The sequence below is a fragment of the Notothenia coriiceps genome, unplaced genomic scaffold (assembly GCF_000735185.1).
Source record: "Notothenia coriiceps isolate Sejong01 unplaced genomic scaffold, NC01 NC01_scaffold00018999, whole genome shotgun sequence".
Classification (NCBI taxonomy): domain Eukaryota; kingdom Metazoa; phylum Chordata; class Actinopteri; order Perciformes; family Nototheniidae; genus Notothenia; species Notothenia coriiceps.
Genome location: NW_011351700.1, coordinates 1,898,221 through 1,924,587, shown reverse-complemented (window position 1 = coordinate 1,924,587; position 26,367 = coordinate 1,898,221). Strand labels below are relative to the sequence as shown.

The following is a 26,367-nucleotide window of genomic DNA, read 5'->3' as shown; positions in this document are numbered from 1 at the left end:
TAGGATCAGGGGTTCCTACAGCCTTGGGCAAAGTTAGAGTTAAGACTTTTAAATAACTTTTTATTGCCATGAAATGTAAGAACAATCTTACACTGAAAAGATTCATAAAATTCTACTTCCCATGTTTGAGCATTGTTTCAGGCTATTAAAGGCAGATTTAAGACATTTCAATACAAATAAGGCCTTATTTTTATATTAATTAATTCAATGCCTTTTAGGACTTTTCAATTATCTGCAAGAACCCTGGCAATAATGTCCCTAAATTATGTAAAAATATACTGTAAGACCTGTATTATCCCTAAAGCTATTAAGATCACTCTAACAAACACTAATGTAATTTCTCATTGGCACCATGTTATTACTGAACTATCGGGGCCTAATTTATCCTTAAAGAACCTGAATGTTAGTGACATTATGAAGCGGCAACATACAATAAACCCTTAGAGACTGCAGTTCTACATCCTTACACAATCGTGCTACAGAGGCAAAGTGTGTTTGTGTGTCTCTGTATTACAATAACAAATATTTGTATTTGATTAATTGGACAAAAACGTAATCTGCATATATCCTAACTATTAATCATGAAACTTGTTTGTATCTTTGTCACATTTCCACGTGTAAAATGATTTAAATAAATGATTATCCTGAAACAAACATCAGGCAAACTCACAGCAAGCTGAGGAGGGGAGAGGTGTCAATGAGTAATGATTGAGAGGAGATCGCTTTCATCTCAATGAGTGTGTGTATTTCTGTGGCTGTGGGTGGTACTAAATCAGCTGAGAAGGGTATTGAATTAGATCTGGTAGTAGTGCTTTGAGGGTAAACAGCAAATTGTTTGTTCATCATGATTAATAAAGCCTCTCCCCACCCCCACGGCTGGTGGGGATATACAAGGTTAAACATGTTTTGAGTCCTGTGATTAATACACCTTGGTTCAAACTATGAAGCCAAAGTTTTTAAAGATGTCGTCTTTTACGCTTGGAGGTTATTGGGAAATCAGTTGTTTTTCTGTTTTTTGCTTCTCACATCATTTTACAATCAAGTAGTTTCACCATGACGCTTTTGAACTTTTTGATCATTCCAACACAACACTGTTGCAATTAACAAAACATTTTTGTTGCAATATGCAATGTAGACAACAAAAGAGTGTTGCAGCTCTTTGGTTACACACACTAATGGAGTAGCCAAAGAGTCTAACCTGCGATATATATATATACAGTATGTGATATAACTATTATATATAAATATTCTAATAACTATTCTTGACTTGTCTGTTGCTGATAAAGTGACATAAGATGAAAACATATTACTTAAACAAACATTTAGCACTGTTTTTGGACATTGTGAAATATAGAATAACAACTTTTTTTCCAGGAACTAGAGGACCTGGAGTCACGGTTGAGACCAGCAGTGAGAGTGAGGGAGGGGTTGACAAGATGTTTGTAGCCAGCTAACTTTACGAGCAGGGCTTGGACATGTTGAACAACTTTGAACAGAAGGTTTTGTTCTGAAAGGCCAGGCTGTTCTCACACACCACTGTTTGCCATTAGCAGCCATTTACTGTAATAACACTAAGCTCATGAACAGGCAACTGGTCAAAAGCCACTTCGCAAACATTTAATCAACATGACATGTGTGCACATGCTGTTGCTCGGACAGTAAACATGAACATGTGCAAATGTTTTGCAATCCTGTGCCCTCTAATGCAATGAGAACTACACAGCACACTAAGACTTCCTACAAATCCATGTGGTAGTTCTGATTCTATCTTAGGTTCCTGATGATAAACACAGTAAAAATAAATATTACAAGCAAAATAAATATTTACAAAATTAAGCACTGGCTGTTCTGATAGAAGTCATCCACACGGCAGTGTACTGAAGCTTGCTGTGCTTCAAAGACAACTTTATTAGAGAGGAAATACTCAGATCATAAAATTTGCAAAGAGAAACAGCGAGAAAATCAGGAGAGGGCATCTGCAGGGCAGGCAAGTTCAAACATTGTGCCTTTCTTTTTTCCCTCCACCTTGTATTTTGCGTTCTTAAACAAACTATCAAAGGCCATGTCTTCGGTTCACGTCATCTCTCTTTCTTCCTTTTGATTTCTCTGCCCAGTACCACACACCATCTTACATCCTGCTTTCTTTGTCTTTCTTCTGACTGCTGTCATTTGTAACCCAGCTGGTGCCCACATGAACACGTAACACAGGAACGCCACCAGTAGCTGCAGTCACTTGGATGTACTGTATCAGTAGTACCCAGGGCACACAGTCTTGGCTTAAGTTTACCCATTCTTTATTCACTACAGCTCTGAGCTTTTCCTCTTTTTATCTGTCCCCTCCTATCTTATGACCTCAACTCTACCTAGTTCCAGCTGGAAGCTTGAAGATTTGGAAAATACAAAGTTCTATGGCCAGTATTGTCCCAGTAAAACTGCGACATAATGGGTGTTGAGAATCACTATGATACTGTGGATAACAAGGATGACTTTGATAAAAAGTTATCCAAGGTTCCACTGCTAGAAAAACTTGAAAAATGCCAGTCTACCTATCTGTAACTGTTCTGGTTGATTTCTGTCTTCCACTGCATAACGTAAAAACCTTTGACTGCAGATCCAGGCACAGAATTTAAAATGACTTGGGAAAATGGTGTGAAGTTCCCAGCTACTCTCTTTGAGTGCAGAGTAAAGGATGTTTCAGACCTATCCTGTAGCCCAGTGGGCCCTCTGTCATGCTTCTTTACAGCCTGGCAAGCTTCTGTATCAGGTTATGAGTCAGGAAGGGTCAGACATATAAAGAGCTGCACAGGCACAGCAACTCCAAACAAGATCAAAAACAATCTCATCACTCTTGTTTTGAAGTTCATCTGAAACGGTTTTGATGATTTCATACTAGCTGCCCCCCACGTTTGGCAAGTGTCTGCATGACTAATCATAAGATGGTGGGACTCTTTAAACTTGTTTAGCCGACAATCATTCCATTATCATCAAAGTGTGTCCTTCTCTAGGTGGGAAAGCCAATGCGAAGATTTTATTTTAACTTAAAGTGAAGTTTGATACTTAAAGCATTAGTTCCTAGCTTTTTGGATATGTGACCCCTTAAAACAGAGCAATGCACACAATGCCTTTTCAAAGCTCTAAATACATGTGGCAGTTATGAACAGTTCAACAAAAGTGATTTTTCCTTCAAAGAAATTCACAAAAACAAGAAACAGATCAGAATAAGAAACCATGAATTAAGGCTAGCATTTGTTTATTTACTCTCTATATACTGTTAATTATTTGGAGACCTCCATGTTGGTTCTGTCCAGTTGGGAACCACTGACCTACAGTAATTGCGGTAAGAGCAGAAGACATGTCCTTTTATTATTAATGTTTGGGCTCCATACTCAAACACAAACAGTCCACAGGCTGTTTCTAACTCCAGTTACAATAACTGGAGGGTTTTGTCATTTCAGCCAAGATGAAACATTTTTGTCCTGGACGTTTACGTTAATGAATCTTTACAGTTTTTGTCTCGTACTTCACCTGAGGCACGACACCTGTGCTGAGCCGGCTGTATATCTGTTTTAGTGGCGTGTGGACCAGTGAAATATGGCTGTTTATGGCTGTGTGGTTGGGATGGAATTACACACCACTATGTTGGTCTGAACTGCATTGCCACTTCTTAAGAGGTCCCAGGGTGATTTTACCAAGACCAGGCTGGTTTATTGAGTGGTTGCACTGTAACAGCTATATGGTTGAAGGTCCAACGGCTCAAATTACTCATGGCTATTACGCACTGAAACCCTGTCCTCTACAGTGCAATAAAATGTGTTACTGCGCTTATGAATGGCTCCCTTCATGCTGTATGTTTGTTTTCTATGTCCTTTTTTTAAATGCTATGAAATTTACTTTTACGGCTTTTATTGGGTCATGTCAAGTATCCAATCAATATTTCTCATGTTTCCTGTTGTTAATTTACCCATAACAGCTAACACATATCTCTTTCACTGAGAATGATATCACTCTCGTTAAATGTCCTTTCCTTTGTCACATGCACATTTCTTTTTTTCAGTGACAAGAGCTCCATGTGATGGTGTGAAACAGCCCGTCTGAAAGTTTCCATCTCACTTTGTTTGTTTGAGTAATTAGCATGGTAGTGTGGTAGCTGTTGACTGGATTTGTTTTATCAGATCATTGGGTCGATGGAGTTGAAAGCTGACCTTGGTGCGCTTTGAGCCTGTAAACAGTTATGGTAGAGATGTGTCCCACTGCTAGAAACTGGCTCAGGAATTGGCATTTCCAAAATTCTAAATGCCAAATATTTACACAAAAAAAGGAAACTTTCCAAAGGGAAACAGTCTTTTCATTTAGCGCGTTTTAGCAGGTTTGGTTATGTGCACAGTTGGCCAAGTTTACACTTACACTTCCTGGATATATCAAGACTTACATCTTTCATTTGGATGCTGTTTGTGGTAGCAAACAAGCCCAGCTGTAGACTAATTAAAAAAGCAGTCTGTCTTGTGGGCTGAACCCAAGTCTGGCCCTGACATGGTATGCTCTCTACTGTAGGTCACTTTGACCTGGGCCAATGCTGAGGATAGTTAGAGAACTGGAATAGAGACTGATCAAGAGGGAGTGCAATGAGGTTAAATGGAGAAAAACTGAGTTGGGACAATTATCTATGACTAGGTGTAGTAATTAACCTAGCATGGGCATACACTTACAGGTAATCACAGACAAGATGCGTTCAATACTCATCATAAGGGCTATTCTACCCTACCATTTCTATTTCCGTCTGCAGGCTATGTGACGTCTACGATATCTAGTTTGGCTCATCATTAGCCCATTAGAGGCTTACACACAGCCAAGCAAGTTTCATTTCAATGCCTCTCAGAGCTAATGAACAAGTATCGATTTATCTAACAATCACAGCAACTGCAAAGAGCTGAATTAATTTGGTGTAAGTGACTCTCTCTTACCAACAAACTGCTCTTAGAACCACTTTCTTCCTCACATCACACACACACACACACACACACACACACACACACACACACACACACACACACACACACACACACACACACACACACACACGCTCTCTTTGGCTGTAAACAAAACCTGACATTAGCATTAGAAGTTCCATCACAGTGTAATGTATATATACTCTCCGATGGGGCTGCTCGATTATGGCAAAAATCATAATCTCGATTATTTTGGTCAATAATTGATATCACGATTATTAAAAACGATTATCCATTTACTTTGAAAACATCAATTTATTTAAAAAAAATGGAACAGTATGTTTTTAACAGTTGATTACCGTGAACTTTAAGTGTAATTCAACTGAAAAACCAATACAACAAATAAAAAATAAAAAAATAAAGATAACAAATAAAATAAATAATCGTTTTATTTAGATTATGTTGTTTTCATAATCGTTGCAGGCCAAAATCGTAATTGCGATTAAAAAACGATTAATTGAGCAGCCCTACTCTCCGACTATCGACACCAGATCCAACATGTACTCTCTGTACTTAGTTCTCCTTCCAAACACTGACATAATGATTTGTGAGCATTTATACAAAATATAAATGACTGTAATTTGACTAGATGTTGTTATACTACAAGGACATTGCCTTCAGACTTAGTTCTCGGTTTAACAGGGAAGACAAATATGATTCCACACTGCCCCCGTGTGGCCAATTGTGTGTAAGGCGAGTCAATAGCATAGGGCCATTCTGAGCATGAATTTCAAGAATGAAATACGTCTGAAAATGACTTCAGAATGATATGCTTTAAACAACATTTCTTATTCTTGGGTTTTCGACATTTTTAAGCATAATTTGTGCAATTCAAACTTCTAATAGCTAAGGGTGGGCAATTTGAGTTACACTTAACTGAATGCCTTTCACCTCAATTTAAAGCATATCTTTTTAAAACACTGATGTAGGCAGACAGTGGCTAATATTTTGTCACAAAACAATGCAATTTCCAACCTCATCATAGAGTGAAGACGATTGCTCTGCTCAACATTTTTAAAAACTGCAGAAACTGCTGATCACGGCAACACAAATGTCCTTTTCCAAGAGGTGGCAAAGTCCTTTGTTTGAAATGTATTGTGACTTTGATGGTAGGTTGAGCCCACAATCCACCAAGACATGAAGTTCAAACCACTAAAATTGTAATATACAACTTTAATGTTATTATAATTAAATACATTTTCCTCTTAGGAAGTGAGGGAGAGCCACAACCCACGATGATCCGCCAAAACTACAAATCATCCAGAATACTTGGTTCCAACAAAGTTGAACAAATTACAAAATGAAGAGCTTTCATTTGTGGGTCTCTAGTGCTACAGACAGACAAAAACATACAGTGTAGTGCTTACAGGTTTATATGTAATGTATGCTATAGGTGGCAGTTACATGGATTACAGCTGTAATTGGCCCTAAATTTGCTTTTAGGACATTCCCAGGCCTAAATGTCCCGACTGTGTCTGTCACTGGGTGTAACTGTTCCCCACCTCTCGTGTCGCCTGTTCTGAAGGACCAGCAGACGCGCTGCAGGCTGACTCAACAGACCACACAGACTTCTGGGAAAAGACCATGAAGCTCCATTAGATTGGAGGAACAAGAACAAGTCATGTCCGCCTCCGCCAAACCCACAAATGACATACAGACCAGCATCTTTTCCCGACAAAGACAACTATTTCACTCTTTAGCACAGGGCTTCTCAAACTCACATGCAATTACTACTCATTCTAACAAACATGCATACGAGGCCTTTTCTGTTTGAATTCACAGATCTAACTGCACGGGTTGATCTTTAACATGGGGGACTAATTGAAAAAAAAGTTTATTTTTCTGACAGTTGGCAATGATTGTGTCTGACAGTGAACCCATGGTTTGCATTTATTTAGAACACACAGTTGCCCTGGGTATTTATTTAAACGTGGCTGTAATATACTGTAGTGATGTATTTTGCTATCATGAAGATATTTAGTACATATATATATACTACATTTTGTTCAGTACTAATACAGCTTATATTGTTTTCAGAATTAACTAACTAGAACCAACCCTAACCCAGAATATGTCTTCAACAATTATAGCTCTAACAGGCCAAGAAAATTGATAAAATGTCCATCTACATCCAGTCATGAAATAGAGTGCATAAAACTGTATTGCATGTATTTAACTGTAGAGCACTTATTTCTCCAATAGATTTTGAAACCTTATTTCTTCTTGTGCAAATAGATAATTAAGTACATTGATTAAGCAACACATTCTCACTCCCAACTCATCCAATAGTGACGTTATGTCAGGATCCCTTATTTACAGTGATTCCCCAGTAGGTGGCAGCCTTAGCCACTTTTTAAACAATTTCAATTTCACCATACAACTTACTGATTTTAAGGATAGTGTGTATCTATTAGTTACAAAGGGATGAAAGATATATGTTAAAATGAGAGAAAAAGGGGAGGGACAGAACAAAACTGCTCCCAGGTACAAATTTGCTCATGAAAATTGACAACTGACACAGGAACCATCAACGTCAGAGCATTGTGAAACATGTGAATGGAGGAGGGAATTATACAAACAGAAAGAGAGGAAGGAACAAGTTACAAGACCTATAACGATGAATATATCCCCCCCTTCCAGCCACATGCCCACATGCCGAGGAGGGCATGGATAACTGAGGTTAGAGGTCTATGGGGAGGTGGGGGGGGCAGTTGGTGTGTGGAAGGCAGACAAGGGCAGGCAGGGGCAGAGCCAGGGGAGTAAACTATGCCCCAGAGCACAGGCGGGTGGAGTGGACCATGATCCTCTGGTGTGGTACGACCACCTGTTTGTCTGTCTGTCTGATCCGGGCCAGCATGGCGTGATCTAGTGCTTAAGGTTGACAGCTCCAGTGTAAACTAAAAACCAGTCAAGGGGTTCACCGTGGATAAAGCTAAATATATCATATCATATGTCATGATTTTATGTACTTACATATTTTCTTTATGTTCAGGCTGGTGTTGCAACGATAGAATGGCTCAGTGTGTATGAAGGGTATCATAAACATGGACAAACAAAGGGAGAAGGAGGCATAATGACACATCTGGACAGCACTGTATATGCAGCCTGTGTAAGCAGAAAGTACTCAGTGCAAACAGTCCAGTTTCAACTCAAATATAAAGTACATTTGACTCACAGTAACAAACATACACAGGCATCCACATACTCAGACATACTCGCATAGAGAGAGGAGAGGGCTTGTGAGGGTGTTGAGTGAAGAGGTCAGGGATCAGACTCTCTGCTGCTGCAAAGGGCATGCGGGGAGCACAACTCACACCCATCCAAGAACACATGCGCACACACAGCTCACTCAGACAATCACGCAGTACATTTTTTAAGCTTAAATGCAATCAGAATATCTGCATACCCCCCACACGCACTCTCCCACATGCAGAAATGATCCCCAGGCACTCAGTAAGATTGACATTTGAGAGCATATTGTAGATAGAGAGATATGGAGGCAGCTCTAAGTACAGCTGCTTGACTCCAGAATAACATATATAGGATTATATACCGCAATGTTGTGCAAACTTCTGTTAAGGTCAAGGAGTGAAGAGTGAGTGTGCTGCAGGCAGAGGGAAGGAGGGCAAAGGTTGGGCAGCTATTATCCAAATGAAGTCGGACAGATGGTGGCATTGACAAACACATGGTCAAAATGGCTTTCTTGGCAAAAGTCCCAGTCATTACTATCATGTTTGTCAGGATCAGGCTTATCTGTCAATCAGCCACAGGTTAGAGAGTGGACATATCATCATAAATCAGTCAGTAAGCTGAATCTGAGAAGTCTGGGTTTGTGTTAAGAGGGTTGGACCTCAGCTGAGCAAATCTGTCCCTAGAGTGCAGAGCCACTGACAGTATAACTTTTTATAAGATAATTTCCTTCCTGGCATTTAATGTTCTGAAGTCCTATCCTGTTCTAATAAATTACAAAGCACTTGTAATTGTGCCAGACTTGGGATCTAAAAGGATTATACAGTTATAGTGCTGGTGAAAGTTTAGAGAAATATTAACATGTTCAAATCTTGAACAATTTACAGTATGTGTTATATCTATTTGTTTTATTGTTTAATTAAAGACACCGTTTTTTCCTATAGACATGGGTGGATGCGTTATATTAAACAGGTTGTTGCCATCAATAAAGATAATGTTTGTGTCTCTATGTAACAATCAAATGCCTTTTAAAATGTATATTTATGCTCTTTCAGATCACCAACACTTTAAGAAACAAACTATTCCATTACATGTTGGTGTTGAGATGCTTAGCTGTTCGGCTCAAACACACACACGGGTACTTTCCCTTCATTCTCAAGCTCTTCCGTGCGGAGGCCGCATTCCCAGCACCACTCGGGGGGCTCCAGTGAGCGAGCCACGACACCAAACCCACCCGGAATTCTAGGAACGTTTTCCCTGTGGTTTCAGGTTACCACATACACACAGCACAGATCAGAGCCACACACACAACACCCTCTCCACAGTAGTGTACTGTACTTTTTGTTGTTTGTACAGAGATGGTTTTGTTAGCTTTCCCTCTCTCCTGTCATTCATTTTCATTTTAAACTCACTTACACATAATTTGGGTTAGACAACAAACCTGGAGTAAGGCTAAAAGTTGGATTCAAACCAGACCTCTTGTTCAGAATCTCACTCTGATGGTAAATACCACACACTGCAAACCTAAACTGGTACACACATTCACACTAAAACTCTACAGGGAAGTATGCCAATGCACGCTATTGGTCCTAAATACAGACTTACAGGTATACATTGCATCACACTAATGTCAGTTCAAATTCAGACAAAATCTTGCACAATCAGGGTCCAACTGACATTTATAAAGTTTCCCAGAGGAAAAAGGATAACAATGTCCCTAAAAATAGTTGAGCAAAGAGAGGTCCAGCTCTGTTAGTCAGATGTGATCATGTTGTGTGAGTGTTGAGGTGTGTTCAGTGTGTGAATGTGTTGTGTATGGAGTGTGAGCTGTCTGTGGCAAACAGAAATAGTCTGATGGTCTATAAGGCAATAATCCTGTGTCACCACGACTACAATACAAGCTTCATGTTTGGATCAAAGCAGAGGTTTGCAAGTGGATTTTCTCTTCCTTTGAAGATTGTTAAAATGTGCACTGAACAACATCAGTCAGTAAGTGTGTGTAACTGATATGGTATGTGTTCTTTGTTTAAAGTCTACTCACACGTTACCACCTCAACAAGTGGCAACTGTATGACTTTCTTTAGCTGGCACATGAAGTAATGGGTTAGGTGCCTTAAAAAAGTGTGTTTATACTGTAACTGAAATTGAAATACAAAGTCCATTACGAACCAGATTGTTGAATCAGGCAGACACTGTTCCAGTATTGCGACACCATGATAAGCAACACTCGTTGCTCGTTATGAGAAACAACAAGCACTTCATTTCATAGCGGAGTTGTCTTCCAAGAGCAATTTTATGACACAAGATAAAATTGCCTCTTAAATACTGGGATCGTCCTAGAGGACGCATCGTTGACCGTTTTGTTTTACAAGTCATATTTTGACCGGTGTTGTGTTTGTGTGCGCAATTGCTGGCATCGAGGAAGACACATTCTTTAGGGTATTGTCCTGTGTTTGCTGGCGTGGTGTGTCAGAAATTTGTGTCAAACTGAGATATAGAAATGAGAGGCAAACACAACCCTCTCAAACACACGCAGACCACACAGATCACTATTGGCTGGCACCCAGACACGCAACGGTGAGGACTTCAAACATAGAGGCAATTACAGTAAGCCTAAAGACAGAGGGCTCACCGAAAGCCACTGCTCCTGCTGCCACTGACCTACATCCCTTATGTCTTGCCTTCCTTCATCCATCTATCAGTTCTTCTCTATTTCTATCCATTGTTTTCGCATCCACACTTCCTTTTCCCCTCCTCAGCATGTCTGTCCCTCAATTTCTCATCCTCCTCTCCTGCTATGACTTTGATGCCGTGCCAATAGGCAAGCAGAGAGGTTAGTGAGTACACTATGTCTACGTCGCCCAGTAGGAACTGCTCCAGTAAAACATGCCAGTCTATTGTGGCATTTTAATTATATTAGCTGAAACCACTCCACCGGCTGGAAACACAACAGAAGAGGAGAAGTCGTAAAACTGTGTCCCTTCTATAAAAGTAATGAAGAGGAGACAGAAAGGAGTTGGAAGGATATTTCACAAATATACAGTACAATGTCCACAAGCCACACCATAAAACCTCAATTTGAGGAGGCCGAAAGACATAAACACTCTTAACTCCGAGGCATGCTAAGTCCCAAATGGGCATATAATTGTACAGTCAGGCCAAGAAAATCACATTTGCTTACACAACATCTATACAACCTATCCTCTAACACTTTCTTTATTGCACAGCCGCAGATTCCGAAATAGCATAACTCAAAACTCTCACACTCCAAACATTTCAGCAGAGAGAATAAATAACTGACATTTACTGCAATATGATCACTGTTGTTTTCAGTTTTACTCAAACAGACGCACAACACAAGGATGCAGGCCTAAAGAGAGAAAAGTCTAAGCAATGTAGTAATGTAGAGGGGGTCATGCTGAGGTCCCAGGAAGCAGCACAGGGTTATGGGAAAGGGAGGGGTAACTGAAACGGAGCTAAGGAGAAATTGAAAAAAGAGGATTGTGGGAGAGGAAGAGGAAGGACAGAGGTTTGTGACCCTGACAAATGCAAATTACGTTGAAGCTGAAAGGTAGGGTACAGGAAGACAAAAAAAAGAAAGCATATGAAGTTTATATTTCCAACTTTTTAAACGTCATTATTTCTCTGATGTCAACTGTTCTCATAACTCAACTGTGCCACCACTTCATCAAGTCAAGTAAAACTAGGAAAACACATACTTAACTGACTTCTGCCCATAGCCACATACTGTACACACAGCACACACAGGCTTTCAGCAGGGAATGTTCTTCCTTTGCACATCGTCATTTATTTATTGTCTCCTCTGCTTGAGTTTTATTATCCAATTTGTGTGCATTTTAGAACCGAGCCCCTTGGACGCAACAGACCGACACCGAGGCAGCCCAGAGGAACAGAACTATGACTAGATAGGACTGGAAAAAAGAGAGAAAGTGAGTGAGAGGGGTGAGGGCTTTACCCGGTTGTAGCGCTCTCCCTGTTTCTCCCTGCAATAACCGAATGGATTCCAGATGTCAAAATGATAAACAAATGGATTTTCATAACCTTATAAAAATGCAAGGTATTCAGATAAACTCACACTGCTCTATTGTCTGTGGGCCGTCTCCTTGAGCTAAAACAAAAGAAGCATCCCCAAAGTACAGTGATGAGTTCTCCATTCTTTAAGTTATACGTACTGTACTGCACCGACACACCAACATATGCATACACCCTCATACTGTATGTCGAAATGTCATCCCTGCAGTTTTACACATTATTGAGCGTTTACAAATATACTGTAGTAAATAAAAAAATAACATGATGTATTAAATAATTTATTTTGCAGGTCATGGCTCTAATACAGTTTGTTTTCCTTGGTGTTGATATGATGTTTTCCTCCCATAAAGATTAAAACAGAGATTATGATCTCTGTCTGCTGACTTCCATGGCTTGAAGCAGATTGTTTCTTTCCCTTTCCACAGAATAAACCTTCTGCCTGTATACAGTCATTCAGCTATAACATCAATACAAAATGAACCCCAACAAATTTGTAGGTCAGAAAATGCCAATTAAGTTCCTAAGTACTGTATGTTATGTGTTTAAACAAAAGCAGTGTTTTCAGAGTCAGGCTGTTCAAACAGGAAGACTTCTACATTCACTCTTCCTTATGTCTTTCTCTTATTTCTATTATACCAGCGTGTAAGTGGAAAATCCATTCTAGTTTAAATAATTTAATCTAAGTCTTACGATTTAGCAAGATTGTAAGAGCAATGTTTGCCATACAGGATTCCCGATGAGTTAACTTTTATTGGCAAAACAGCATGAGCTGCATCTGAAATAACTCCAATTTAGGTTATAACAAGACACGCCATTAACATACAGGTGCAGCAGATTTGAGTAGGTATTGGTTAACATGCCAATGTTAAGGTCCCAATGTACTTGTTTCAGCTGTGGCCTCCACTCCACCTGGCTTTCTTTTGCCACCTGTGACCCTGTTATGCAACTGATTTGCCGCTTCTCATTAAAGAAAACCAAAACAATAGATGGAGGTGGCTACCATGTGTGCTCAGACTGGCTTTGCCTTAGAGTTAGTCATCCTGTTGCAATCCAATACAGACAGCAATCACTGGTCACCATTCCTCTTCAGTTAGCATCACCTAGAGCTCTCCTCTTCCAGGACAATGATGTCAACATCTATTCATCGTGTTTACCACTACCTGAATCAAGAATCTCTAAAATCAGATTGGTGATGGTCAGACGGGTAAGAGATTATGGAGCTCATGCCCAAAATTGAGCACTTAAAGCCGTTTGGAATTCATTTAAATTGAAAACTGTCCATAGTTGCACTAGTAGTTCCTCTTGGTTAGACATCCATAAGCAATTATTATGTCTGGGAGAAAGTGTTGTTCAATAAAACCCCATTTGAAGTTACCTCCTCATGTGTTTTCAGTCAAGAGGCTAATACAGTTCCTAATTAAGCCATAACTTTGGCTATACCCTGCAGCATTGTTTCATAGCCTGCACACACTATCTCTATGTGTCAAAAGACAAACCAGGGATGTTATAAACATAATTATTGTGAAAAAACATGACAATTAAGTATTTAATTGTGTGATAAGACTACTATAATGGCGATAATATGACTGACTAATCTAAGAGTGTGGTAATTTTGGTTGATTTTATCTTCCCGAATAGATTGTGAAAAGTATTCACACATGTGATGCTGTAAATGTTCAGAGAGATTTGAACACATGCCAACAGGCATTTTTTGTTGTACGTACAACTGCTTGCCCCCCGCTCGCCCCTCTGTCATCAGATGCTGAATAAAGAGAGGGAGGGACTTTCTATCCCTGTTGCCTTTGATGTGCTTTGAAGTATTACAACATACAAATGTGTGTGTGTGTTCACACATGTGTGTGCGTGTTCACACATGTGTGTGTGTGTGTGTGTGTGTGTGTGTGTGTGTGTGTGTGTGTGTGTGTGTGTGTGTGTGTGTGTGTGTGTGTGTGTGTGTGTGTGCGTGTGCGTGTGTGTTGTTCACACATGTGGAAGTGTGTGTCTTCTTGCCTTAGCACAGTTTGATTGTGTCTGAATGAATAAGCCCTCCAGCTGTTGACTAGCATATGGATCCTGTGTGGAGTGATATGAGAGTGTGCTTGCCCATTTGTGTCTAAGTCCTCCTGTGATAGGGGAAAACCCACAAGGCCTTCAGAGGCTTTGTGTGTTCCTATCAAACAGGAAGTCCAACTAAGACATCGACTAACAGCATTTTCGACAATAATTTGGGTGTCATCTTTACAAACCTTTTCTCATCTCTTCTCATATTTTCTAGCCTTCTTCTCTTGCCGCCTTTGCAGTTCTCATGCATTTTTCCCAGGCATGGTGCGGCCAGTGGCTGTAGTATTGGCAGTGATGTCCAAGTATTTCCCATGCAGCCTCATAGGAGGGTCTTTGTTCCCCCTCCAGGCTTTAGGGGTCCCCACGGCAGGCCTGTGCCCCACTCCACTGACTCCACAATGGGTCTTTATACTGCCAAGACCCTCCTCCTCCACATCACTCCATCATGCTTCCCTCATCAGGGGCACCGGGAGGCACAGGGGGCAACGTGGTACCAAAACGCCAAGCCTTTTCATGCCTCCTCCTGTCCCTCTCTAATTCATGCCAACAGAGTCAGATACAGGGGAAGAGGTTTGCTGAATAGCCACAGCTTGATCTGAGCAGTATATGAGTGGTGCCAAATGCCTCAGTCGGGTACGGTTTTCTTATTCAGCTCAAGAACACTTGACACCGCAAGCAAGTCCTGGCTCTCACCAGGGAGTGTGTGATAACAAACCGTAACAACCCATTAGCACTGTTCTTGAAAAACCAATAGCCTTGGTAGTAAAAGTGACACACACTTACTTACAAACACAGAGGGCCAAAATAAAGAACTGGCTATAAATAAAAACAAAGAAGCCGTATCTTGACATTATTGTAGAGTTCTTGTGTTATAGGTGCTGAATGGTCTCCTCACCCTGTGTCTTTTCTTGCTCATATGTCCCAGGTCATGGACCTAGCACACATACAGTGACTGACTATGTACTTTATATGCCGGCAGATTGTGACAGGCCCTGATGAATGTGTGGTCTGCTCAACATGTCTCAGTCACTGGCAGATCCTCTGCAGCGGGAAAGGGAAGGGCAGTACTGAGCCAGAACATGAAGAGAGGATGAGAGAATAAAAGAAGAGAAAAGAGAAAAGAGAAGAGAAAAGAAGAAGAAAAAAAAGTGAAGAGAAGAGGAGAGGAGAGGAGAAAAGAGAAGGACAGTTACAAAACTAATCAAAGCTCAACTTATTCATATAAATGTCTGACAAAATGCTTTTGACAACCACTGAGGAAAATAAAAGGGTCTTTTTGGAATCAGAGGCATCTGTTCATGAGCCTAATGTTTTCCCATGTACTTGTGAAAAGCATAGTGTATGGCTTAATCAAGCAAGACGGACACAGGCCAAAGGACCTGACAAATACTCAGGGTGGATCATGGGGGAAAAAGGCATCCCCCGGACCTCTAGTCTGCTACTTCCAGGGCCAATACTGGCATTGCCAAGAGCTGAGGTTGCCATGGTAATGGGAGCCACTTTAAGGCCACCGCAGAAGGAGAGCATAACCTTGTCATAATTGTGGACCGAGTTTCTAAAGCATTTAAGAAACGGATCCAGCATGGGGAATCAGTTACAGATTTTGCATTGGCTCAGTATTCTGCATCAATTCTCCGTTCTTCTCATGCTGACTGAGAAAGCACATAACCACAAAGAGAGAAACACACACACACACACACACACACACACACACACACACACACACACACACACACACACACACACACTCAAAACTATAAGCAGGAAAAGGGTTCTAGGGCCACACCTACTGTATACATCAGCACACAATAAAATCCCCACAAATAAAAGAAAAAAACATAATGGAGTACAACAACAACAACAACCTCTAAACTGACTCTAATACAAAGGAGAGGGGAGCGTACCAACTATTTGCTCTGCCTGCATTCACTCAGGCCCCTTCCACACAGAGACGAAACGGGTTGTATCCGCTACAGTTCTCTATCGTATACGGTTCGTCCACACGAGGCCAACACGGAAACGAGGATAACGATAACGGCTCCCAAGGTGGGTAGATCTGCGGACAAAACGCTCTGGGCGGCCAAACGGCTCCGTGTGTACACCCTATACCAGGGGTCTGCAACCTTTTTGACCAAAGAGCCATTTTGCCCCCTTTTCCTCCAAAAATACACAGGCCTACTAATAAATCAACACAGCACTTGGGGAGTCCTCTGCACATTTGAAGAAAATGAATATAATTAAAATGGGCCCACTTTGAAATAAATAAAACATATAGCTGCACCCTAATTGATTGAATTATGACTGAAGATCGTCAGCTGTCTTCCTCTTCTGTGTTTTTCCTCCAATACGTAAAGGCTGCAGCACCTTTGGCAACTTCTCTCCACATATCAAACATAGCGCTAAGCCAGCATCGTTTGCTGTGAAAGCATATAACTCTAACCACGCAGAATTAAACCCTCTGTGTTCCTTCGATACTTTTCTTTTCTTTGATTTATCCATAGTTCGCTCATCGAGCCGGGGGTCAGGTTATTCGCCTGCAAGAAAAGGCGCTGGTGCGGGACCGTAGCAGGATGCATATTTTAGTTGACCTAATTAAAACCGTTTTTTAAATTGTTTTATGTGTCACAGTATCACCTCAAAATACAAGATACGAAAAATGTTATAACAAAATATAAATAGTCCTACAAATATTTGTATTTTATTTCCTTCTTATTTTTGTCCAAGCTCAAGGGAGCCAGAGTAGAGGGCTTAAAGAGCCGCATGCGGCTCGAGAGTCGCGGGTTGCCGACCCCTGCCCTATACGATCATTTCCTGATAACGATGACGCCATAGCCCCGCCTCTCCCCACCTCTGCTGCTCGCCCCCGTCGTCACACCAACAACAACAACAATGGCGGATCGCAGGGTACCTTTCGTGCTCCAGACGCTACTGACCATGCTACAGACGTTAGTGCAAAATCTACAGCTCCTCTACCACAACCATCAGCAACAAGTGGACATAGAGAACTACATGAACTACATGTTGCTAAATCCATCGCGGAGAATAAACAGAAGGGCAACCAGGCAACCATGCTCGGGGGGTCTTATTCGCTGCTTTTGGTGTATTTTGAGGCGGAAGTACAGCGCCACTTACAGGCCCGGCATATGTACAACAGCGTCTCCAGCGGGTCGAGCGGTCTCATGTTGACGGACACGTTTCTTGATCCGACTCCGTGTGGAAGGAAGACTTTTTTGATATCGACTAAGGCTCGTTTTCGTCTCCGTGTAGACAGGGCCTCAATGTGGAGATGGATTTAATTACTTCATTATTTGCCACATTGATTAAAAACAGCCAGCCACACTAACTCACATACTGACATTGATCACATGCACGCAACAAAACACAAAGGGTTTGTTACTTTTTCTGAAATGTGTTCAAAACTCATTATTTTCAAACTAAGGTTTTAGAATGAATAAATATTAAGTCGAACAGAATGTCCTGTTTGAAAGGAGGCATACAAGCCAGCACCTAATTCATTGTCACATAGGCCTACAGAAAATGAAAGTTCAGCCAAAAAACGTTTATGCAACAACTGGCAGTGATAAAGTTATATAACAAGATACAAAACATTTCTTAATCACAAGAAACAAAATGCTCTCAAAACAGAATGAGTCTAACCAACAAAATTAATCCATTAAAAGGACAATGGATTTTGGGAGTAGAAGTCAAATAAGGGTTAGCTTAATGGGATGTAATTGAAAATGTTACAATTTAAGTTAAACAAACACAATTAAGTGAAAGTAAGTTCAGTATCAGTTATGTGATTTTCCACGAGGGAATGAATGTCTCACAGGTATTTGTCAAGTCTTTGCTTTCGACAACTGCAAGTTTATAGTGACTGTAGGGGGTGAGGGACTGAACATTATGTCTTACCTCTCCACCACGTCTTCTCCGCTCCAGCATGTGGAGTCGTCAACAACATTGTCTCCTTCGCACAGCATCTCTGGCAATGCTGCAAAGAAAGACTTGTAGCGCTGCAGGTACATCAAGAACTCCCTGAGGAAAAACGGACACATGGGGATAGTACATAATTTTAGTAAATATTGCATATCATAGTCCAGGTTTAGAAAGAGAAAATTGAGGAATTGTGAGATTTTAGCATTTTTGGTGTGGTTTGTAGATACATTTCTCATTACTTGATACCAAATCGTCAACAAATACTCTGTATCTGCATTCCATTCAATAATACATGAATGTGATATATATAGTGGAGATATTGATGGTGGAAGTAAATGAGTTGCTTTGAATGTGACCATTTCACTGTGTCAGCACATTTTTTTCAATTATGCTCTGCAGCAAAGTGCTTGCTTCATCAGATCTGCTAACACAAGTTATCGATAAAGGCAGTCATTCCGAGCAAAACAATGCAATAATATTTTGATCAGGCACCCGTTGTTGCCACCCATGAGAAAGAGCAAAAACAGCAGAGGTCATGAAAGGTTATGTTGCTGAGTCAGTGAAAATAATCACTTCTAAGAACCGCAAATGACATGAATATGGCAGTTTTTTTAAGACATGACAAATAAAATCAACTGTAAATAAAAAGAAGTTGAAAAACAGTGTCACATGTTTCTGAACAAGTCAAAATATGAGTCTTTGCTGGATAAAGTGTGTGAGTGGGTGAGAGAAATAAGTCCCTGGGGTTCATGCTTACCTAGAGAGGGTTCTCAGATTATGTTTATTGTTCTTGGAGGGTTTCAGGGGGAACGAGCTGTGAATGATGGGAGTTGTAGTCCAGGGGAGAATGTTGCAAGCAAGGAAGATGCATGGATGTGAAAGGTGGGGCGTGGAAGAAAAAAAAAAGGAACAAAAGGATGACAACACAGGACACACAGGGAGGAGGGAGAAAAGATAGTCAGTTGACCCTGGAAGAAAGAGATTAACCATGCACATGCAGAGACTAACCACACCACACATAAATCAATATGCATTTCCCCCAACACCACACCGACAATTAAAACAGATACTGGTATGCATAGCAATGTATATGTTAAGTCACAAGAAATAACACACAAGCAAACATCTGCACATGTGCAAATAGTTAAATATTCACAGGAAAGCCAAAGAAAGTTCTGCTGAACTTCTACATTCATAATTTTTCCTATTAAAACGAAACATAAATGTTGCTTTTCTGTATCACGTTTCATATTTTTCAGCAGGAGACTGTTCTCCCTGTACTGCAGTGGGTGCTGCCATGTCTCTGAAGTGGTCAGCGCTCACATGTGCCTTGGTCAGGGTTGGCAGCAGGCAGGGAGGTAGATTGTGTTGCCATGAATGGCGGTGGCAGTGCCAGGCCAGACCTGTCAGCTCGGCTGGCATAAGAGCAGTGATTCATGGTTTGGGACAAGGTCAGGCAGACAACGCTGCACGTCTGTGTGTTTCCGTCTGTGGTGCTATTCACGCTGAGGACGGCTGGTGAGCAGGGCTGGTGGTATGGCCGTCTGGGTAAACAGGAAACTGATGGTCCGTCAAGATTAATCTTACCCACACTCCCCCTCTGCTGGCACATCACTGCCAGCTGCTGTGGGCATGGGATGGCTGCCTCAGAGGCCAGGTGGAGGCCACAGACTTTAGTGCCAGGCACTGCATTTACATACTACGGCTGTTTGTGTTGTGTCCAACTAACCATATGAAATAACAGAGAAGTGATGGCAGCTGGGAATAGACCTCGGCCAACCCTTCAGGCAATATCATACAGACCTGACCATTTCATTTACATTTACATCTAGTCCACTGTGTAACTAATTTCCAATGAAAAAGCTGCATTTTTGCCAGAACACGAGAAATATTTTCAACGCAGGCAATCTTAAACTGACTTATTAAACCACAGTTCAGTTTATTTCTTATTCTTACCTCCTCAAGTGGGCTAACTGCGACTGCCACTGCTCTGGTAAGGATTGGGAGGGGGCGGCAGATGGAGGAAGAGAAGTTGAGGTCACAGAAGAGGTTGTGACCTCAGGGCTAGTAGGCCGCATGCTTGTGGGCGCTCCAGTAGACAGGCCACACACCTTGTCCACCTGTGGGGAGGATAGAGGAAACAGACACACACCTGTTAGGCCAGGAAAACATAAAACAGCATGGGTGGGGCTGCAGGATGAGTTCAATAAACCACCAAATGACACCTGCACAGTTAAAAGCATATTTAAACTAAACTAAAGTATTCAAAGTGAATATATTTTTTCTTCAGGTTGATGGCATCAATCTGAAATGAGGAATCGCTTCATTTCAGTTCAATGATATCAGGGTGAAGAGAGGTGAACGAAATATAGAGCAGTGAACTTCAGAGTAACAGACAACATGGGAAAACGGTTGGAGTAAAAAGAGGGACGTGATGAAAGGAAATGGTGTGATGAGTGAGTTACTGCCAGCAGGCTGAAAGTAATTGTAGAACATTCCACTACCTCATAGAGGTGAATGCACGTGCGCACAGTTGGCAGCGATGGTGAGCATCTCCGTTGGGCTATTAAAGCTAGCAGCAGAGACAGCAGGATCAGGAGAATGAAGGGGCGTGTGCTTCAAACCAAGAGGTAAAATCAATGAAATCTCATTGGCTTAAAAGCTTCTGGCCAGTGTTATTAAGTGATCCTCAATTAGCCAGAGAGACAGAGGGTAATGGCTCTTGCCTATTGGACGGAGTACAGTGACCAGTGTATGCTGAGCCACTATCTAAGGGCTCAGAAATATTCAGCAGCAAAACTTATTTATCACCGATGAAAATGAAGCCTTACATAAAGAAGCAGCGAGACCAATAAAGTGTAACCTAATTTGAAGTGATGTTTGCATGAATATACTGTAAATAAGCACACCAATACTTTCCCCAGAACAGATTAATGGCAATTGGTTCTTTTATTCTGTATCTTAGTTACCATTCATATGAATTAGGGCTAAATCTTTTGAAATCACAATTGTTGTTTTGAGGGTAAATATAATAGAGTAGCAATAAACAAATGATTAGACATTGTATCTATCTGCATGGGTCCATACAGTCTATGCTAATCTCTTAAACAATGTATTTACTGAGGATAATAATCACACTGATATCTGGACATCTGTCCTAGCAAAACATCGAAGCAATAGCACAAACTTGACTCATACTGAAAGTGTTCAGAGCGGCCTGTCAGGGGTCTAAAACAATGGAATGCACAAACAAATACATAAACCTCATCTGGGAAGTAACTGGAAAGCATCTGTGTTTAAATGGTTGTTTGAAGGGGTCTGTCTCCACATGTTGGGAAGAGTTTAGATAAGTAATTCTGGAAGCAGCTGTAATATGTGTTAACAGTCACAGAAAGTGTCTTGCTAGACTGCTAGAAATACACTTACCCTGCAGGGTTAGGCAAGTCAGTCATCTCATATGCCTAATAAATGGACTTTAAATGAGTTTTTCCACACAACAGTTGTCCTAGGCAGTGGGATTTGTCATTTGCTCAGGAATCCAAAAGATACTTTCTAGCAGACCTAACCCCCTGAACATTTGTAATCTTCATTGCACCGTTTGCTCTCTTCCCTCTAGCCTTTCTCTCAACTTTTTCTAACTCCACTCCGGTCTTAAATCCTCTCTAAAGGCAGACGTAAGGCACGGGGAAGGTTGTTTTATTGCATTAACCTTAACTCCCTCCAGACCAATAAAACGTGCTCACATGTGGGAGAGGAGTTCACAGCCACACATGCACATCGTCACACATACACATGCCACACACACATTACATTATGGCAGTGAGAAAAGATAGAAGACAGCAACTGTTTTGGCCATGAAGTCCTATCAACATAGTAAGCCAAATGTCCTTTGCATGCTTCTGCAGACAGCCACGGGTAAAAATTAATTTGCATACCGTCTGCACAACATTACGCATTCAAACATTTATTGGAACACTTGTGAATTTCAAACCTGTAAATAGGCATTATTTTATGAAACTAAGTTTGCTTAATTAAAGTATCCGAGGGAGGGTAATGGAAAACATTTACATAAAAGTTCATACTTTGTTGATTAAGCCAAAGCTTTTAACATTGCTCAGTTCATCATTATCAACATCGGCAAGTACACTAATGCTTGAGCATCTAAATAAAATGACTCAGTAAAACACCGTTCATTCCAAAGCTATAAATGTCAAGGCCAATTCATTTCACACAAACATGCTTAAACCTGTGTATAAACTAAATGTGTAAGTACTTAGCCGAGATGGCAGACTGAAGTGTACCATATAGCTATTCTCTATACAGCAGAAAATACATTTCTATACACTAAATTCCAGAGATCCAAAACACATATTTCAGGCGACATGCAGTCCCATGAGGTCATGTCCAGTCTACAACATGTGGGAGGTCTTCAGGAAAGTTTGTGTTTGCTTGTATGGAAATTGATGAAGTGGCAGGCTGAGAAAAACCAACACTAGTCAGTAACAATAGTTTTTTGTTTCTAAGGAAATTGTGTTTTAAACTGATTTGTATTTTTGTATACTCTTTCTCATTCTAATTGATTCTTTAGCCAGAATATGTGCTGCTGTAAAAGCATTTTAGCAAATCTAAGAGCATCATCAAAATGCAGTTAGTATAACAAAAATCATACATCATAAAAAATAAATTGGGGCTTTGTTATAGGAAAATGAAAATAGCTTAAAAGCGCAGGAAAATCAAATTCTAATGTTTATTTATTTCAACTGATGGATGGTCATGGTCCTTCCAAAAGTTTACTTAGAGTTCATTAGATGAAATGTAATTTATTATTTTAAGCACATGGAAAAAACACAAAGTCAGACCTCTTGGTTATCATTGCTCTGGTGTGCCGATACAGGCCGGCCTTTCAAAATAAAAACACTGAGAACTCCTTCGTATGTCTAACTAAGCAAACAACAGTGTAAACAGAACACAAAGTCATCCTAGGGAAAACAAACAGCATCCTCTTGAGAAATAGAGACATGCTCTTATAGGTCGGATTTCACGACCACATCATCCTGAGGGCCAATCAGACGACAGGTTGAAAAATAACATGGGCTAGAACACGGCCATAAATCAATTATCTCCTGACCTGATGATGGCGTGAGAATGAAAATCCCATGTGGGCACAGCATGAGTACTTGGTTTCCTACGTGTATGTGTGTGGGAACACCTGTTTGTGCTTGTTATACCTTCACAATGTCAGCTATTTTGTGGAGCATTCCTCATGTGATTGCCTGAGTACAGAGTCGGATGGAGGGGGCAAATTTGTGGGATGCATGTCATCCATGGGTGGACTTTAGGGAAATACAAAGCATGTATTCTATGTGTATGAGCTAGCCATGAAACTGGTTTGCATATTAACGGAATAGATTTTATTACACTGAAACTAAATCATGTCTTTTTTTCTTACAAATGTCTGTGCCAGGATCTTTTTTAACGTATTTGGCTCAACTCTGACGTGTGTATCTGTATGTGTGTATGTGTGTGTATCTGTGCACATATCATCAGCTTAGAGCTAGCCAAGCCCAGGGCCATCCCTCCTCTAGGGGAGTATTGGCTTACAGATAGCAGCGGTGGTCTTGTCTTCCCAGTTTATTTATCAAGGGATTACCCAGTAAATCTAAGGGAACTTTCTCAGCCCCCTCTCACCTCAGGCACATTGCATTGTGGGATGAAGAGGGCCTGTTTGGTCAGTTAAAACCCCCCGCTTCCACTTTAACATACTTTGTAATAAATGTGCAGACACACATACAATCTGGTCAGCTATTGCCCTCTGTGAAACTCTGGAAACAGTAGTATATATATTTGACAAGGATTGATTTACTGATTACTTTTTGGGGTTTTCATGACCTCCGACTCTTCTGCAAATGAAAGGGGACAGAGCTTTTGTGTTTAGGGCCCCGAGGTCCAATTATTATTAACATTTCCGAACGTTAACTAAAACAACTTTTCAACCAAGGGGTTATCTTTATGTATCACAGTTATGTATCATAGTGCTGAGTGACCTAATTGACCCAAAGAACAAAAATCCACTGGCTCTGTTCCATTATTTGTACTTTTCTCTAAATGTATCCCAGGAATTCACTTGAGGCTTGTTTTACCCTGCCGCAGTGTCTAACATTGTGTTATGAATATATAGTTCAAGTGTGCATGCATACAGTACGTGCAAAGATGTACATTTTATGAATTTACAATGGAAGAATCTTAAACATCATTCTTCTTTCATTCATGTCCCTGGGAATAGCTCTTGGGAATCCTGCTCACATCCATTATCCAAACCACAGGCACTGTCATCACAAGACATTAGACCATGAAATATGATCAAGACGTAAAAATTAGGAAATAAAATAACATTCTTGTAAACGACATTACAACATACCGCTCTCAAACACATTTATCAAAATTGTGAACATTGCCCTCCTCCTTCTTTAGTTTAGATATATGATGTAATGGTAGAGTAAGAGAAGTGTTCCAACTCTGCTATAAGAGTTTCAGTCTTTAACAATGTTTTCCAAAAGAGTTTTGTACAGTAATCATTGACCACATGTCAAAAAAAGCGAGCAGATTAGCGAGCAATAACTCGAAAAATATTTATTTTGGTTACTAACCAAAGGAGAAAAAAAAGCTGAAAAAAAAGAAATCATTAGTGAAGTTGCCAGAGAGGCCACAGATTCACATACTGATTATGTGTTTCTCCAAAGAAAACTAATGGCATCAATTGTATTTCAAATGACTAGAGTTTTGCTGTCAACAGTCATGATAATTATGTTTAAATGAGTAACATTTTCCATTGCTAATTGCAAAACAGAAAGGGAGAACAGGCTACTTGTGCATGGCAAGGTTTTCCATTTCTATTTTCCCCATGATAATATAAGATATATCATAACAAATCTAAGCTGTACAGTTTCAGTCTTTCAGGTAGACCTGCTTTTGTCCCATCCAAATGACCAACAAAAAAACATTACCTGACTAGACTGGGATCAACATGGATACTATGTGTAACAGTTTGATCATGATATATTGACATCGATGAACATCCATATACATGTACAGTATCCTGGCAGATAGAGACACTTTTCCCCTTCATTTATACAATAAGGTGACTTCTTGAATTGTGCAGGAGGAGCAGTGTTGCGGTGGAGGCCTTGAGGTTAAGGAAGCAAGCTTAAGCCTGGAAAGTTGCCAGTTCAAACCCTGGACCATCTGGGAAATCTGGGTGGGTTAAGGGAATAAGGAAGTGTCTCGCCTCCCTTAACAACACTAGCTGTGTTTTATATTTAACCACACAAAGAGACAGATGTAGGCTTTGAGGTGTTGAGTTTAATCGGACCATTATGAACCTCAAATGGCATAAAAACCCAGGAGTAGGACAGCAGACTTTGATTCTTTGTTCATAGAATAAACAGCAAGGAAACTGTAGAGCCTTAATAATAACTTGCTTTTTCTTTTACGCACATTATAATAAATAAAAATGACTGACGATTTCGATATCTAATGATACATGTCCAAGATTTAAATAACTGTATTCATGATGGATTGGTAGCGGTTGTTTTCTGTGATTAGACCTGTTGATGATAGTGAGCTAACTAGAACAGAAGACAAGGATGACCAGGCATATTAAAAAGGTTACTTTTTTCATGCACTCACTCAAGGTTAAAACACAAAACAATGTTTCATGTGACGGAAATATGAATCAGTCGTGTAACTTCTCTCGAGGGCACGAGTCCCAACTCCTAAATACCTTACTAAGTATTTTTCATCCTGTCTCATTTTACATTTTTAATGGTATTGCTAACCACTATCTCCCTGTAAATAAGTACGTTTATATTCAATACACTTACAAAAAGTAGCACATTTTGCAAATGAAACAAATTCTTACTGAAATTCTAAATATCAAAGACTTTTATTTAAATAAATATTAGTTTAACCACTTTCTATCGACAAGTATTTCTTTTGGTGGGAAAATAATGGCAGCTGTTGACAAATAAAAGACAAAAATCATGAATTTAATGATGATAATGCGTTGTGGTCTTATGTCAAAAGCTCAAATAGTCTGAAGAAACATTCAGCATCTATAACCCCC

The 26,367-nt window shown here is 40.4% G+C and overlaps 1 protein-coding gene across 1 annotated transcript in view; it reads right to left on the bottom strand.

The window, feature by feature from the left end:
• The window catches only part of gpc5c (glypican 5c), a 93,509-nt gene that overhangs the window by 36,238 nt on the left and 30,904 nt on the right, over window positions 1-26,367 (bottom strand). Inside the window, exons 4-7 of the mRNA XM_010778183.1 lie at window positions 20,202-20,365; window positions 19,003-19,059; window positions 18,222-18,344; window positions 12,172-12,199 (exon numbers count right to left, since the gene is read on the bottom strand). Of these exons, the coding sequence (XP_010776485.1) occupies window positions 12,172-12,199; window positions 18,222-18,344; window positions 19,003-19,059; window positions 20,202-20,365 (372 nt within the window). The remainder of the gene's footprint in view (window positions 1-12,171; window positions 12,200-18,221; window positions 18,345-19,002; window positions 19,060-20,201; window positions 20,366-26,367) is intronic.